Source organism: Galeopterus variegatus, unplaced genomic scaffold (genome assembly GCF_000696425.1).
Source record: "Galeopterus variegatus unplaced genomic scaffold, G_variegatus-3.0.2 Scaffold1567, whole genome shotgun sequence".
NCBI lineage: Eukaryota > Metazoa > Chordata > Mammalia > Dermoptera > Cynocephalidae > Galeopterus > Galeopterus variegatus.
In genome coordinates, this window is record NW_007727678.1 from 23,161 (window position 1) to 41,145 (window position 17,985).

Genomic DNA, 17,985 nt, shown 5'->3' on the forward strand with positions numbered 1-17,985 from the left:
ATTCATACTCTCACACAGTCACACATTCACACAGTGCACACACGCATGCATTCTCACACATCTACACATTCACACACACATGCATTCTCACACATTCACACATTCACACACATGCATTCTCACACATTCACAATCACACATTCACACACATTCACAAATGTGCACATTCACACACATTCACAAATGCGCACATTCACACACACTCATGCTCTCACATTCACACATGTGCACCTTGTGATCATGTGCATATTCACACATGCACACATTTACTCACACACATGCTTTCAGATTCACACATACACACATTCACGATCGCACGTTCACACTTGCACACTTGCACATGCACACATTCACAGTCGCACTTGCATGCTCTTATTCACATTCACACATGCACACATTCACACACTCATGTTCATACTCACATGCACACGTTTGTGATCACACGTTCACACTCGCACATTCGCACAACGCACATTCACACATGCACACTCACACACATGCTTTCACATTCACACGTGCAGTTCATGATCACACGTTTACACTCACACATTTGCAATGCACACATTCACAGTCACACACTTGCATGCTTTCACATTCACACATTCATACACACGCACACATTCACACACACACTCATGCTCTAACATTCACACATGTGCAGTTCACGATCACATGTTTACACTCACACATTCGCACAACGCACATTCACACAGGCACACTCACACACATGCTTTCACATTCACACATGTGCGGTTCGCGATCACACGTTCACACGTGCACATTTGCAATGCACACATTCACAGTCACACACTTGCGTGCTTTCACATTCACACATTCATACACACGCACACATTCACACACACACTCATGCTCTCACATTCACACATGTGCACCTTGTGATCACGTGCATATTCACACATGCACACATTCACTCACACACATGCTTTCAGATTCACACATGCACACATTCACGATCACACGTTCACACTTGCACATTTGCACATGCACACATTCAGTCACACACTTGCGTGCTTTCACATTCACACATTCATACACACGCACACATTCACACACACACTCATGCTCTCACATTCACACATGCGCACATTCGCGATCACATGTTCTCGCACATGCATGATTTCCCTCTTGCTCCTTCCTTTCCTTGTCTTCCTTTCGTGTGTCTGGATAACATGGATCTCACACTGCTGTTCTCTCTCTGTAGAAGGCCTCTGCATGCACGTGCACACTGTTCTACCTGAGATTAATGTTTGGGACGAATCGTCTGCCTCTTCCCTGCTGCAGTCCCCGTGAAACAAAAGATGAACAGTTCTGCACATGGGAAGGGGGTTTAACTAGGAATGACAAAGGACCCCGTTCTTTGGTTCCACTTATCTTGCTGTTGACTTGCCTTATGGGTGTAAGCCTGGCAAGGTGTGTGATTGACAGTCCTCGGGGACACGTCACTGGTCCTGCCCCCTTGTGGGCAGCTGTCAGGCCCCACCCATGGGGATGGGTGGGTGGAGCTGGCACCCGGCTGCCCTCTCCCCCACTCTCTGCCCTCAGCCCACCAGCCTGGGAGATGCAGAGAGGTGACGGTGGAAGCTCCGATGTGGGATGTCCCCAGGAGACACAGGGGGACTGCCCGTGGGGTGAGGAGCCTGCACATCACAGTCTTGCTGTAGGCATGAACTCACTTGGGGAATCCAGGCTTGACCTGACATTTTTGAGCCTTGGTTTCCCCTGCTGCAGAAGGGAGTAAAATCTTACTGGGATGCTGGGAGTGTTCACGGAGGGACTCAGGGCCAGTGACAGGTGTCATCCTCACCTTCAACACTTTTAATGTTGGTGTAGCTGTGGCTGGCTCCCTGAAAGTGGCCCAGGAAAACATGGCTTCTCTGGGGAGGGGAGGTGCTGGGGCAGCGGTCCGGATGGAGAGGGTTCAGCCCTGGGGGAGGGGCACGGGCCTGGTCAGGCTCTTCTTAGAGCTTGGGGGTGGCTGCACCAGCTGCATGGCTGGGACGTGTCCTTGCCCGCTCTGAGCCTCTGCTTTCACCCCTGAGAGGAGAGGGCCATCAGGAGGAGGAGGTGAGAGATTGCCTGGCCCTGTAGGTATGCTGTAAGAGACCCTTCTTCCCCCAGAGGGCTTTTGTGGGGGCTGAGGCAGGCAGCAGAGTTCTTGGCACTCAGCACCCCCACCCTCTGGGCACCCACCTTGGGGAGTGGGCTGCCTGGGGAGACAGAGAATGACCCCCAGGGGAGGTGAGCCTTCCTGGGGGTCGGGATGCAGCAGAGGGGTGTGAGCAGCCTGGGTCTGGGCTTGCCTCTGAGGCCTCGTCTGTAAAATGAGCACATAATCCTGCCTGCGCAGGTTTGTAGGTGGGTGAGAGGGAATGGGATGCCCAGCAGATGGCGAGCGTTCCCCTAATTGTCCTTGTCCTTGATGTAGGTCTTGGGCTTCCTGACAGTCGGGGGCTCTGGGGTGGGGCGCCCACCAGGAAGGTGCAGAGAGGAGAGGGCTCATTCACAGTTCCTCCACCTGCCTGCCGGGAGAGCAGCTGCTCGTTCATTCCATCTTCATTCACCCTCCCTTTATTCATGCACAGATACCTTGATCAAACCCTCCCTGAAGCCCACCTGGGCCCAGCCCTCTGTCTCATGTTGGGCACGAGGGTCTCAGGGATGGATCTGCCCTGGGCCTGCCCTGGAGGAGTCACAGGAGGGCAGTCAGGGTGGGAAGGGGGCGCCTGTGCTAGGGGGAGGGAGGCGATCAGGGGAAACTCCCAGAAGAGGAGGCTTTTCAGCCAGGCCTTAATGACACATGCGTCGTAGACAACGCGGAGGAGCTGGCAAGGGCATTTCAGTTGCTGGGACAGCACGGGCAAAAGCCTAGAGGTGGGGAGAGGCCGGGCTATGTTCAGGAAACAGAAAGTGAACTGTCGATGCCGACTGGTGGTTAACTCAGTGGGGAATCTGAGCACAATGGTCCGAAGGGTAAACTGCGGAGACCCGAAGGGCCCTGTGTGCCAGGCTGTGAGGTCTGGACATGTCTTGGAGGCAGCGGGGAGCCATGGAAGGTTTTGGAGCAGAGGAGTCACATGCAGGGAACATGTGAGAGGCGGGAAGCCTCTTTCTCCCTGTCCGGTCAAGCTCAGAGGGACCCTGGCAGGGCTAAGGCTGGGCTGGGATGTAGAAGGGGACATTTGGGAGTTACTCAGAGCAGCAGGCAGGAAGTGGCCATTGAAGAGGGGGAGTCTGTCACCTGGCCACCCCAGGAGGCCCTCTTTGCATCGGCTTGGGCTTACGTACAGGATGAAGGAATCTGGAACCCTGGTCCAAGTCCCTCTTGCTTCCGGGGTGCCCTTAGGCACCCTGCTTGACTTCTCTGTGCCACCATTTCCTTGTCTCTAAAAGTGGGGCTCCCAACAGCTTTGTCCTGAGTATTGACTGAACCACTAGATGTGACAGTGGCTGGTAGAACGGGGTGCTGAGGGGAGCGAGGCATGATGCCTGGTCATATTTTCATTATTCTGGGATGAAAGCAAAGAACACAAGCCCTGGAATCTGTGTTCTGGGCTTAAGCCCTGGCTGTGTCGCCTGGGGACCTCTCTGCACCTCAGTCTCCACATCTGTGAAATGGAAGCAGTGGCTCCCTGGGGTGGGTGTGAGGATTGAGTTTGGCTGTTTGCGGATGCTCCTTTGGAGCTGCGTCCGTGTGCATGTCCCCTTGGCATGCCATTGGGGGCGGGTCCCTGCCCTCTGCTCTCAGATACCATGCCCTGGCCTGGGTGCACCCTGGGCTCGGGCAGCCCCAGGCCTCCTCTGTCCCCAGAGCCTGGTGCCCCAGGAAATGGGGTGCAGCCAGGGGTGGCTATACCCCAGGGTAATTAAGTGACCCCTGGGCTGTGCACCTTACCTGGGGAGGTGGAAGATGGAGCTGGGGGGCTTCTGACATTTTCTACAGGCAAGTAGCTCCCCCTTCCGCATTTGCTGTTGGGGAACCCGGAATTCACGCTTCAGGGGGAAATCGATTGCCAGTTGGCCACGAGGAGGTCATTTCTATTGGCTAAGCGGGCTTAATTAGACTGGATTCGAAGGTTACCATAAGCGCACAAAGAAGCCATTAAGGGGTTAAGCTCTGAGAGATTACATTGTATTCAGCGCTCTGTTAAAGTTTGAATTAATTTTTCCCATGGGTTTGTTCACATTCTAATTTTCAACTAAATGAGACATCTGTTTCAGAAAAGGAAAATTTGCTCTGGTTGTCATGGCAACTATCATTCTGTAAGAAAATTATTCCAATGGTTACTTTAGAACAGAAAGACAGAAATTCAGGACATAACACTGCCTCCCATTGCTTAGTTGGAAATCTGATTCATCTGCTCTCCTTGGGGGCTCTGATGTGCCCAGGATGGTGGGGCAGGCCAGGGCTGGTGCTGAGGCTGGGACCGGGTGCCAGGGTGCACTGGAACTGGCACCGTGGCTCTTGGAGCAGCCCAGCATCACGTCTTGGGCACTCAAGGGTCTCAGACCATGGTGGGGAGGGCTGGGAAGGGATGGGCTGGATCAGGGCTGCTAGGGTGACAGGCCCTCTGAAACACCGGGTAGCCCCCAGGGAGCCAGACAGCTGGTCACAGTGATAATCCTATATGCTGGGTCTCGCTGGACGTGGAGAGGGTCATTTCACTGCCCAACTAGCTTGCTGGCAGAGGGTCAAGGCCAACCTCACCTTGACAGATGTTGTCTAGGAGGGGCTGGAGGTAGGTTGTCCAGGCCCCGTGGGCCACTCAAAGCCTCGGAGGAGTGAGGCCACCCTGAAGAGTCTGGTCAGGCCCCTGCCCGCCTGCCCACCCACCGCTCCTGCCTGCTTGCCCTCGAGACCCTCCTGCCCTGCCGCCAGCCTGAGGACAGCTCTCTCCAGCCAGCAGACTGTCCTGAGAAATGTCTCTCCTGGATGTTTCCAAGTGAGATTTGACTCTTCCTGCTTCTTCAATATTCTAGTAAAAGCGAGAACATCACCTCTTCCTGTTGACAGAGTTCCTGGGTATTCAGAAGGCGNCTCCACCTGCCTGCCGGGAGAGCAGCTGCTCGTTCATTCCATCTTCATTCACCCTCCCTTTATTCATGCACAGATACCTTGATCAAACCCTCCCTGAAGCCCACCTGGGCCCAGCCCTCTGTCTCATGTTGGGCACGAGGGTCTCAGGGATGGATCTGCCCTGGGCCTGCCCTGGAGGAGTCACAGGAGGGCAGTCAGGGTGGGAAGGGGGCGCCTGTGCTAGGGGGAGGGAGGCGATCAGGGGAAACTCCCAGAAGAGGAGGCTTTTCAGCCAGGCCTTAATGACACATGCGTCGTAGACAACGCGGAGGAGCTGGCAAGGGCATTTCAGTTGCTGGGACAGCACGGGCAAAAGCCTAGAGGTGGGGAGAGGCCGGGCTATGTTCAGGAAACAGAAAGTGAACTGTCGATGCCGACTGGTGGTTAACTCAGTGGGGAATCTGAGCACAATGGTCCGAAGGGTAAACTGCGGAGACCCGAAGGGCCCTGTGTGCCAGGCTGTGAGGTCTGGACATGTCTTGGAGGCGACTGTCGATGCCGACTGGTGGTTAACTCAGTGGGGAATCTGAGCACAATGGTCCGAAGGGTGAACTGCGGAGACCCGAAGGGCCCTGTGTGCCAGGCTGTGAGGTCTGGACATGTCTTGGAGGCAGCGGGGAGCCATGGAAGGTTTTGGAGCAGAGGAGTCACATGCAGGGAACATGTGAGAGGCGGGAAGCCTCTTTCTCCCTGTCCGGTCAAGCTCAGAGGGACCCTGGCAGGGCCAAGGCTGGGCTGGGATGTAGAAGGGGACATTTGGGAGTTACTCAGAGCAGCAGGCAGGAAGTGGCCATTGAAGAGGGGGAGTCTGTCACCTGGCCACCCCAGGAGGCCCTCTTTGCATCGGCTTGGGCTTACGCACAGGATGAAGGAATCTGGAACCCTGGTCCAAGTCCCTCTTGCTTCCGGGGTGCCCTTAGGCACCCTGCTTGACTTCTCTGTGCCACCATTTCCTTGTCTCTAAAAGTGGGGCTCCCAACAGCTTTGTCCTGAGTATTGACTGAACCACTAGATGTGACAGTGGCTGGTAGAACGGGGTGCTGAGGGGAGCGAGGCATGATGCCTGGTCATATTTTCATTATTCTGGGATGAAAGCAAAGAACACAAGCCCTGGAATCTGTGTTCTGGGCTTAAGCCCTGGCTGTGTCGCCTGGGGACCTCTCTGCACCTCAGTCTCCACATCTGTGAAATGGAAGCAGTGGCTCCCTGGGGTGGGTGTGAGGATTGAGTTTGGCTGTTTGCGGATGCTCCTTTGGAGCTGCGTCCGTGTGCATGTCCCCTTGGCATGCCATTGGGGGCGGGTCCCTGCCCTCTGCTCTCAGATACCATGCCCTGGCCTGGGTGCACCCTGGGCTCGGGCAGCCCCAGGCCTCCTCTGTCCCCAGAGCCTGGTGCCCCAGGAAATGGGGTGCAGCCAGGGGTGGCTATACCCCAGGGTAATTAAGTGACCCCTGGGCTGTGCACCTTACCTGGGGAGGTGGAAGATGGAGCTGGGGGGCTTCTGACGTTTTCTACAGGCAAGTAGCTCCCCCTTCCCCATTTGCTGTTGGGGAACCCGGAATTCACGCTTCAGGGGGAAATCGATTGCCAGTTGGCCACGAGGAGGTCATTTCTATTGGCTAAGCGGGCTTAATTAGACTGGATTCGAAGGTTACCATAAGCGCACAAAGAAGCCATTAAGGGGTTAAGCTCTGAGAGATTACATTGTATTCAGCGCTCTGTTAAAGTTTGAATTAATTTTTCCCATGGGTTTGTTCACATTCTAATTTTCAACTAAATGAGACATCTGTTTCAGAAAAGGAAAATTTGCTCTGGTTGTCATGGCAACTATCATTCTGTAAGAAAATTATTCCAATGGTTACTTTAGAACAGAAAGACAGAAATTCAGGACATAACACTGCCTCCCATTGCTTAGTTGGAAATCTGATTCATCTGCTCTCCTTGGGGGCTCTGATGTGCCCAGGATGGTGGGGCAGGCCAGGGCTGGTGCTGAGGCTGGGACCGGGTGCCAGGGTGCACTGGAACTGGCACCGTGGCTCTTGGAGCAGCCCAGCATCACGTCTTGGGCACTCAAGGGTCTCAGACCATGGTGGGGAGGGCTGGGAAGGGATGGGCTGGATCAGGGCTGCTAGGGTGACAGGCCCTCTGAAACACCGGGTAGCCCCCAGGGAGCCAGACAGCTGGTCACAGTGATAATCCTATATGCTGGGTCTCGCTGGACGTGGAGAGGGTCATTTCACTGCCCAACTAGCTTGCTGGCAGAGGGTCAAGGCCAACCTCACCTTGACAGATGTTGTCTAGGAGGGGCTGGAGGTAGGTTGTCCAGGCCCCGTGGGCCACTCAAAGCCTCGGAGGAGTGAGGCCACCCTGAAGAGTCTGGTCAGGCCCCTGCCCGCCTGCCCACCCACCGCTCCTGCCTGCTTGCCCTCGAGACCCTCCTGCCCTGCCGCCAGCCTGAGGACAGCTCTCTCCAGCCAGCAGACTGTCCTGAGAAATGTCTCTCCTGGATGTTTCCAAGTGAGATTTGACTCTTCCTGCTTCTTCAATATTCTAGTAAAAGCGAGAACATCACCTCTTCCTGTTGACAGAGTTCCTGGGTATTCAGAAGGCGTTTTTACCATGTTGGCACAATCGAATCCTCTCAAACCTTCCCCCTACCTCCTTCCCACCCCCTGTGCCAGGCAGTGGGGTACAACAATGTACCCTTGCCCTTATGGGGACCTCAGTGGGGGGACAAAGTCCTCATTATCCCAGTTTACATGGAGGAAACCAAGACTGGGAAAGGCGAATTGATCAGCTGGAAGCAGAACCAGGATGTGGGATGCCCACGTCAGTGCCCTTTCCATCCATTAGAGGGGACGAGGCAGCCTCCCGACCCTTCAGGACCCAATGCTGTGGCATCAGCTGCCCTCACATCCTCCAGACCCTGCAGGCAAGGCCGGCTCTCCTGTGCCCCTGGGGATATTCTCATGAGTGGGGGTGGAGGTGGGATGGGATGTGGGGAGGGGGTGGGGAAGGAGGGACAAGAGGAACAGCTGCAGACCAGCCTTTCTGTTGAGACCTGATTCTCCTCCCTGCTCTGCCCAGGACCTGCTGTGAGACCCTGGGAAGTAGAGTAACCTCTCTCCTCCTCAAGAGCAGAGTGGATTCCATCCTCCCAAGATTCAAGGTCATGTGCTTCCAAGAAGCACACCGGAAACTGTCACCCCCAGGGGAAGCCTCCTGACTGCTGGGTGAGGGGCAGGTGGGACAGGCAGAGGCTGTCAGGGGCTGGCTCCTGGGGGCTCACGGGTCTCTGATAAGTTTCTGAGAATCTCTTTCAAAAAACTGTCCCCTGCAGGGGCTCATGGGGAGAGGGTGGGGGGGTGGGAATAGGTGGGACTAGCAGACTCCTTCTCTTCGTACTGATGAGGTGTCGTCCCATCTTGTAAATATTTGATTAGATTTTTGAAAAATGGAGCCTGTGTGTGGAAGGCAGTGCCAGAAACACATTGCTCCTTTTCCCGTCGGCTGGTGGGGCTGGGGGCTCCAGGGAGGACCAGGGGTGGCTTCCCAGCTGCTGCGGCCTTCCCTGCAGCTCCCACCCGCTCACCCCACCTGTCCCGCTCAGCCAGGGGGGCTCTGAGTGTGCCCAGGACCGAGGCTTCAGAAGCTGCAGAGCCGGGAGCTCAGCAGGTTAGAGCTGGAGCAGCCTCGGGGGCCTCTGGTGAGAACCGCGGTGGGAGGGCATTTCACGTTGTGACTCAGTACACACGGCAGTGGGCGTCTATTTAAATATAAATATATCTAACTAAAATATCTCTTTCCTACTCTGATGCACTCTGATGTTTTCTACTTTTTTTTTTTCTTTAATACTCTTGCCAACCATCAGCATGCAGTTTGAAAGACCCTGCCCTGGGCCAAGGGTTTTTATCCAGGGTGTGTGGGTGGGTCTCAGGAGGGGTCCGTGATGATCACAGTGATAGTGGGGGTCATGGTGGTGGTGGCAGAGGTAGTCGTGGTGGTGATGGTGATGATGGTGGAGGTGGTGGTGGAGGTGGTGGTGATGGTGGTTGTGCTGATGATGGTGACAATGGTGGTGATGGTGGTGACAATGGTGGTGATGGTGGTGTTGGTGACGGTAGAGGTGATGGTGGTGTTGGTGACGGTGGAGGTGATGAAGGTGTTGTTGGAGGTGATGGGGATGACGGTGGCAGCTGCAGTGGGTCGAGTACTTACAGTGAACCAGGCACTATTTTAAGCCCTTTACGTGGATTAACTGACTTAATCCTTTCAACAGCTCTATTGAGGCAGATAGTATTATTATCCCCTTTTTACAGACAGGAGACTTGGGGCGTAGAGGGAAGTTAAGTCTCTCACCCAAGGTCATATACGTAGTAAGAGCTGGTCCGTTCTAACCCAGGTCTGACTCAAGAGTTCCTTGACACTGGGTGTAAAATCATATGTATGGGTGGGGGGTGGTACGTTTTTCTTCAGAGAGGACCCTTAGCTTTCTGCAGACGTGCAAGGGCAGGCCTGTGTGGGTATGTCTGGGGGGGAGGTGCCCCCTGATGGGACTGCCCCTGTCCCTGGTGCTGCCCACCCAGCGTCCATTCCCCAGCCCTGGCCACCTGGCCTCCTCATTTGGGGGGCACTTCCTGTGGGTGGGGATCCCTTGGGGAAACTGAAACCTGGGGGTGCAGGCAGACAGCCCTCGGTCCCCACCCCTCATACTCTCTCTTTCCTCTCACACGCCCTGGTCCCCCATCTGTACAAGGGGCTCTCCTGGAGCCCCCTCATAGCTGGTGTGGGGAATCCCCTTGCCTGCCCTCCCCCAAGAACCAGGCGGGAGCCACAGCTCCGTTCCTTGGGGCCAAGAGCTTAGGCTGGTAGAGACTTGGGGAGATGGTGGCTTGGTGTGTTCTGCCCACTTTAGTCAGGTCTCCCAAAGAGTACCTGGGGTCTCTCTTTTGGATGAGAGGGGTCAGTTTCAGCTTTGAAGTTTTGGCTGCAATCCCAAGGCAACAGGTAAATTCCTGTTGAGCATCCTGTTAATTATTCATTAGTTCAGTCCTCTCTCACTCACCACCATTTATCAAACATTTATTTGCCCTTCTCTTGGGTCTGTTTTGTGTTGCTATAACAGAATACCACAGGCTGGGTAGTTTATAAAGAAAAGAACTCATTTCTCACCGTTCTGGAGGCTGGGAAGTCTAATGTCAAGGTGCCAGCCTCTGTCAAGGACCTTCTTGCCACATCATCCCGCGGTGGAGGTGCAAGGGCAGGAGGGTGCTAGAGAGAGCAAGTGGAAGGGGGCTGAACTCATCCTTTTATCAGGAACCCACTCCCACCACAACAAGCCCGCTCCCATGCTGCAGCATTAATCCATTTATGAGGGCAGAGCTCTCATGACCTAATCACCTTTTCAAGGTCCTGCCACTCATCACTGTTGCGTTGGCGATTAAGTCTCTAATGCATGAACTTTGGGGGACACCTTCAAACATAGCAGCTGGTATCTGAAACAGTGAGAGGACCTTTGACCCCACGTGACCAGCGTGGTCCCCCATTCTCCTCCTTTGCAAGCCCATGTCCCAGGAGAGGGCACTGCAGGCTCGAAGGCCAGGGGTGGCGAGTGTGCAGAGGGAGGGGGGCATCAGATCTGTTTTGAAAATGACTTCTCCACTGATTCACTGTGGGACCCTGAACACCTCCCTTCCCTCGCTGAACCTCAGTCTTCTAGTCCAGAACCTGCCAGCTTGGGATGGCTGACACCTCTGGCTGAAAACCCTGACTTAGGCCCACCCTGGCAGGTTCTGGACTAGAAGACTGAGGTTCAGCAGGGGTCAGGGTTTTCAAATGGTGTTCCACGGAACCCACGGGATTCCAAGGAGGTGCATTGAGTGGCTGCCAACAGGATAGAACCATTGAGTTTACAGCCAGGGTGTGGCCTCATGATCTAGTCACCTCCCAAATGCCTGCCTCCTAATACCGTCACCCTGTGGATTAGAATTTCAACACAGGAACTTTGGGAGGACACAAACATTCAGACAACAGCAGTGGTGACGATGATGGTGGTGGAGATGACCATGTAAATGCTAACGGTCTCTGTTCATGTGGAATCCTATAGTGACTTAAGCCTACGGAATGATTCTGATGCTTTTGTTGCGAATGACTGAAAACCCAATTCAAATGGCTTTATTTTGGCCCACGTAGCTGAGAAGTGCTGAGGTGCTGTCATGCCTGCTTCAGTTTGATCTGCTGTCTCCCCTCGCCACGTGCCCCAGCTCTCTCTCTCCCTTTGGGACAGCTTAATAGCTGCTGACAGCTCCCCAGGCTAGAAGCTGGAAGGTCTGTGTGCGATGAGAGTATCCTGTTTTCTCATCGTACAAAGAAACATCTGAGACTCCCTCCAGTTGGAAGAGTCTGGGTCCCGTGCTCACCATGGAACCAATGAGGGGGAGGATTTGCATTGATGGTCTGGGCTGGGCACAGGTTGGGATTATGTTAATGGCCTAGGTCCATCTGGCCCTGCCCTTAGAGCTGGGGATGGGCTCAGCCTTGCATGGGCTCCCTGGCTGGGAGCTTCCTCCCTGGAATCCACTCTGTCTTGATCGGGGCTCCGCTTTTCCCCAGGGGTGGGGTGGGGTTAGTGGAGACTGTTCTTTGTGGATTTCCTTACAAAGGCTTGAAGCAAGAAGCGTTTGGGGAAGGACCTAATATATATTTTTCAGCTTTCATCTTTTTGGTTATGCAAATAATACTTACTCATCATAGAAAAATAGAAACTACAGATAAGCAAGAGGGAACAGGAAATAGATTTACCTGGTGACTCCACAGCCCACCAGCTGGTCAGTGTCCTGGTCCAAGTCCTGGGTTGAGTGTCCAGGTGCCGAGCTGGTCCGCCTCCCCTGCCCTGTGGTCGCCCCACACTGAGCTGCTGCTCTTCTCCCGTAGGCAGCCCTGGTTTTATGGCTGGGGTTTTAACCTCCCTCGAGGCCAAGCCCTGCTTGAGAAATGGAACCTCATTCCCGAAGGCGTAGACATCCTGATAACGCACGGACCGCCACTGGGTAAGAATCTTCTGTCGCCGCCTGGGCTGGCCGGCCTGGGCTGGGGCGTGGGTGTGGGGGCGGGGGCTGGCCGGGCCAGCGAACTGAGCTCAGCCTGGCCGTCGAGGGAGCCCTGGACGGGCTCTGTTCTGAGTCCAACTTGCCGGGGCATTGGTGACAAGTCGCCCATGGCTCCCTTATTTCCTGAGCACCTACTGTGTGCTTGGGGCTTGCCTCGTTCCTTCTGGACTCCTCACAATAGCACGGGGAGGTCAGAATCATCTGCCCATGTGACACGCGGCACAACTGGATCTCAGGCCCTTGACGGGCTCTGTTCTGAGTCCAACTTGCCGGGGCATTGGTGACAAGTCGCCCATGGCTCCCTTATTTCCTGAGCACCTACTGTGTGCTTGGGGCTTGCCTCGTTCCTTCTGGACTAGGCTCTATTCTGAGTCCAACTTGCCGGGGCATTGGTGACAAGTCGCCCGTGGCTCCCTTATTTCCTGAGCACCTACTGTGTGCTTGGGGCTTGCCTCGTTCCTTCTGGACTCCTCACAATAGCACGGGGAGGTCAGAATCATCTGCCCATGTGACACGCGGCACAACTGGATCTCAGGCCCTTGACTCTCCAGCCCTGAGTCCTAGTGCTGAATACCACCAGGACCCTGTCACAGGGCACCATCGGGGCACCCCTCACCCTGTCAGAAACCTGGGGGTCCTGCTCCCTCAGCCTCCCATCCTAACAGGCCCAGGGCCTGTGGATCCACCTCCCAAGGTCTCCTGTCCGCCCCCAACCCTCCCCCGGTCCAGCTGAGGTCATCACGTGCCTGCTGACCACTTCCCGCCCCCCACTGGCCATCGTCCGGGGCTTTCTCAGTTCTCCCCTCCCCCTCCTCACACCCACGTCCTGCCACCAGCCTGTTTCTTCAGTTCTACCTCCAGACTGACTCCCAGCTCCTCCCTCTTCTCTCCGCCACTGCTGACCCCACCTTAGCCCAGGCCCATGTCTTCTCCAGTGACCACTGTGGCCTCTCACTGGTCCCCCAACCCTGAGTCTTGTCTCTTCCAGTCCACTCCCCTCATGTCATTAGGAGGGAATTCAGCGTGCCATCATATATGCCGTGTCACCCCTCTACAACCTTCCATGGCTCCCTCGTTCCTCACCATGAACTTAAAACTCCTGGCAGTCTGACCCAGACCAGCCTCTTGCTCCCACCGCCACCTCCACCAAATCCACCATGGCTCCTGCAGGGCTTGGGGCTGGCCCTTGTGCCGGGCGATGCTGGACCAGGGGTTAACCCCACATGGTGCTTGCCTGGAGGGGCTCACACGCTGCAGGGTAGAGGGTTCAGGAATGGCCAAGCCCAGAGGGCCATGTTCAGGGTGAGGGAAACTTGGAGGGAGGCTTACAGAGCAGGTGACATCAGAGTCCATCTGGGGGAGGAAGGGAGCAGGGAGGACAGGGCATCCCAGAGGCCCAGACCAGCTTGAGAGCCACAGGCTCACACACCTGCTCAGGAGGAAAGTCCTGCCCACCTACTGTGTGCCACCACCCAGCCCATGCCCTCGGGCACCCCTCCCCACAGAGTCCACAAAAGGAAGGTTTTGCTGTGGGACGCTGCAGGACCAGGGCTCTGCCGCATGCAGGCAGCACAGCGAGATTGTGACCATGCTGTGTCATCCCAGCCAAAGCCTCCAGACCACTGGACAAGTTCCCTTCAACATTCCACGTCACTGGTCACATACAGGAGGCTTTTCTGCCGCGCTCCCTCCCCACCACCCTCCCTTGCTCCCTCTCTTCCTGCCTTATATCCCTCCTCCCTCCCTCCTGCTGTCCTTCCCTCTTTTCTCCCCTTTCCTTCCCTCCTCCCTTCCGTCCATCCATCTCTCCATCCCTCCGAACCTAGTATCATTTGGCTTCCTTCTCTCTGGACGCCCACCCCAGCCACTACGCGTGCAGCACGCGGCTCCTGCTTCAGGCGTGCCTGGGTGTGCCAGCCTTATGCATGGTGGGATCCCAGTGCCCAGCCCAGCGCCTCTAGCTCTTGGAGGAAATGGAGGCACAGAGAGGTTAAGTAACTTGTCCAAGGTCACACAGCCAGCAGGCAGCAGAGCCTGGGACTTAAACCCAGGTGTCTGTTCCAAGCCCATTGCCCGCCCACTTCCCGCCTCTCTTCTCTGCTTTCCCCTCCTCCTCATCCCTCGTCTCTCTCTGTCCCTGTCTCTCTCTCCTGTTTTCAAATCAGCATCTGTTGCAGCCTGCCTGGTTCTTTGCGTCCGAGGTCCCCCATCCTCTTCCCGGCGGCTGCAGAGACCTGTTTCTCCCACCCAAGCGGAGAGGGCCGAGATGAGCCCTCACTGTTCACTCAGAGTGATCTGTTGTTCTGCGTCTGTGTAGCCATGTGAGGATAATAAGCAGCCACCATATGCAGCTCGCTCCGGGAGCTGGCAGCAGAGCAGACACGGCGGCGGCCACGTGAGCGTGCTGCAGTGACTGCAGAAGTTCACGTGCATGATTCCATGGCATTTGTATAGAAAGTTTCCGACGTGGAGATCTTGCTCCCAGGCTGTGTGCTGGGAGCTCCCCTCGGGCCTTGGTTTGCTTATCTCTGCAGTGGGTGGATGCCCCGCCAAGTGTGAATGGTCTGGGGGCACTAACGGTTATTGGGTCCCTGCCCCGAGTATGTGGCCAAGGTGAGGCTCGTACGTGGAGGCCCTGGTGCAGCCCGATAGAGGCACAGGTGAGGGGGCAGATCTCGGTCCATCCCTGAGGCTGTGCAGGGCAGGGTTTCCGAGAGCTTGCTCCAGGAGGTGGGGAAGCTGCACCCAGGCCCATGAGTCCAGGACCCCTGAGTCTCTCCAAGGCTGCAGAAGCTGCTGCCTGGGCTGTGAGAGGTGGAGGGCTGACCCCCCTGACCCCGTCATTGCCCCCCTGTTATCTCCCCAACACAGGCTTCCTGGACTGGGTCCCCAAGAAGATGCAGCGGGTGGGCTGCGTGGAACTGCTCAACACGGTGCAAAGGCGCGTCCAGCCGCGGCTGCATGTCTTTGGCCACATCCACGAAGGTCAGCTGGGGGGACCTCACACGCAGGGGATCCTAACTGGCTCTTCAGAGGGGCCGTCTCCCTTTAGCCCGGGTCACCTCCCCCCTGATCTCTTCGGCCAGAAGGGAAATAGCCCCTTTAGACTGTTCGCTTTGTAAATGCTGTATGCACTCATTGGCTATCAGTCAGCTACTGCTAAAATGTTTAACAGTAGAAAGATGAATGCAAAATCTCAGGAAACTGAGGTGGTAGTTTTGGCTTCCTCCGAGCTGTGCAACCCTGCCGTGCCTCTAGTCTGTGAAGTCTGCAGGAAATGGGTGGGGGTTTTCCTGAGGAGGGCACATTTGGACTGTGACACATAGATGCATGAGATTTGGTGGGCACACTGAGATTTGGTGGGCACACTATGAATTGCTTAATGCTGGCAGCCCTGTCTTGTTGCTGATATCACCAGGGTGTGGTAGGTGATTAATAAATGTGAATGAATTGCCTGCTTGAGAGGCTCTAGTGGTGTGTGTGAGCCCCGCCCCCCACTACACACAGACATGGCATCCTGACCCTGTCCTGGGGGCTGCGGCCACGTGGTTGGAGGGTGTACACTTTGCATGGCGGGCAGTGGGCAAGGCACCATGATGGTGAGGGATGATGTTGGCTCCAATCCTAGCCGCACCACCACACCCTGGCCTGTTGCCATATATGGGCTTTCCTTATTAGACCTCAGGAGTCCTCACCGGAGCCTGATTTCACCAGTTTGGCACAGATGTCTTTTTGTTCCTTTTGAACGTTTGTTGTGCCTGTCCAAGGCCTCCCTGTTTTATCCCTGCCAGGAAGCACATTAACTGCTGTGGGGCATGGGGACTGACTTGGTTTCCCCTGGAGGCATCTCCCAGCCTCCTGAACCTCTCTGTCTGTGGTTGGCCCCTGAGCCTCCACAGCGTTTGTTGTGCCTGTCCAAGGCCTCCCTGTTTTATCCCTGCCAGGAAGCACATTAACTGCTGTGGGGCATGGGGACTGACTTGGTTTCCTCTGGAGGCATCTCCCAGCCTCCTGAACCTCTCTGTCTGTGGTTGGCCCCTGAGCCTCCACAGGCACCCGGTCACCATCAGATCATTTTGTAGCTCAGAAGCAAACAAGCCTCAAACCATTCCCCAAGGGCCTCTGCAGCTCATTGTCAAGGGGCAGGAGAGATCAGACCTTACCTGACCCTGAAGGAGCTCACAGATTCCTGGGCTGCAGATGAGCAATTAAAGGTGGAATCTGAGAGGTCATGGAAGAGGTGGATAGCTCACACGCTGTGGGATAATAATGCTGCCATTTCCTGTGGTGTGCAGTGCCATCAGATCCTTGTACAATCATACAGGCAGAATGGAGCTCCAAAGGGCAGGTAACCTGCACAGGGGAGGGGAAATGTTCCTTCTGGTTTGGAGGTGATCTGAGCTGATGGATGAAGCGGATTCTAACAAGTAGAGGTGGTGGGAAGAGGGTATGATGGGGGCAGAGAAGAAAGTACATGACAGTGATGATAATGATGGTGATTATGATGACACGATGATAGTAATGATGATGATGGTGATGATGGTGTTTATGATAATAGGGATTATGATAGTCATGGTGATGATGGTGTTTATGATAATAGGGATTATGATAGTCATGGTGATGATGGTGGTGATGATGGTGATGGTGATGATGGTGGTGATGATGGTGGTGGTGATGATGATGGTGATGATGGTCGTGATGGTGGTGATGATGATGGTGATGATGGTGATGGTGATAATGGTGATGATGGTGATGGTGACAGTGATGATGATGATGGTGATGATGGTGTTTATGATAATAGGGATTATGATAGTCATGGTGATGGTGATGATGGTGATGGTGAAGATGATGGTGATGATGGTGAGGATGAGGATGGTGATGGTGGTGATGGTGATGATGGTGAGGATGATGATGGTGAGGATGGTGATGATGATGGTGATGATGGTGATGATGATGGTGATGATGGTGAGGATGATGATGGTGAGGATGATGATGGTGAGGATGGTGATGATGATGGTGATGATGGTGATGATGATGGTGATGATGGTGAGGATGGTGATGATGATGATGGTGATGNCCATCAGATCCTTGTACAATCATACAGGCAGAATGGAGCTCCAAAGGGCAGGTAACCTGCACAGGGGAGGGGAAATGTTCCTTCTGGTTTGGAGGTGATCTGAGCTGATGGATGAAGGGGATTCTAACAAGTAGAGGTGGTGGGAAGAGGGTATGATGGGGGCAGAGAAGAAAGTACATGACAGTGATGATAATGATGGTGATTATGATGACACGATGATAGTAATGATGATGATGGTGATGATGGTGTTTATGATAATAGGGATTATGATAGTCATGGTGATGATGGTGATGGTGATGATAATGATGATGGTGATGGTGATGATGGTGATGATGGTGGTTATGATGATGATGGTGATGATGGTGGTGATGATGGTGGTGGTGATGATGATGGTGATGATGGTCGTGATGGTGGTGATGATGATGGTGATGGTGATGGTGATAATGGTGATGATGGTGATGGTGACAGTGATGATGATGATGGTGATGATGGTGTTTATGATAATAGGGATTATGATAGTCATGGTGATGGTGATGGTGATGATGGTGATGGTGAAGATGATGATGGTGATGATGGTGAGGATGCTGATGGTGAGGATGGTGATGATGGTGATGGTGGTGATGGTGATGATGGTGAGGATGATGATGGTGAGGATGATGATGGTGAGGATGATGATGGTGAGGATGGTGATGATGATGGTGATG

At 54.7% G+C, this 17,985-nt stretch overlaps 1 protein-coding gene across 1 annotated transcript in view; it reads left to right on the forward strand.

The window, feature by feature from the left end:
- Positions 1-17,985, forward strand: part of LOC103594479 (metallophosphoesterase domain-containing protein 1) — a 36,318-nt gene that overhangs the window by 15,277 nt on the left and 3,056 nt on the right. The window contains exons 2-3 of the mRNA XM_008577700.1: positions 12,029-12,144; positions 15,076-15,189. Coding sequence (XP_008575922.1) covers positions 12,029-12,144; positions 15,076-15,189 — 230 coding nt within the window. The remainder of the gene's footprint in view (positions 1-12,028; positions 12,145-15,075; positions 15,190-17,985) is intronic.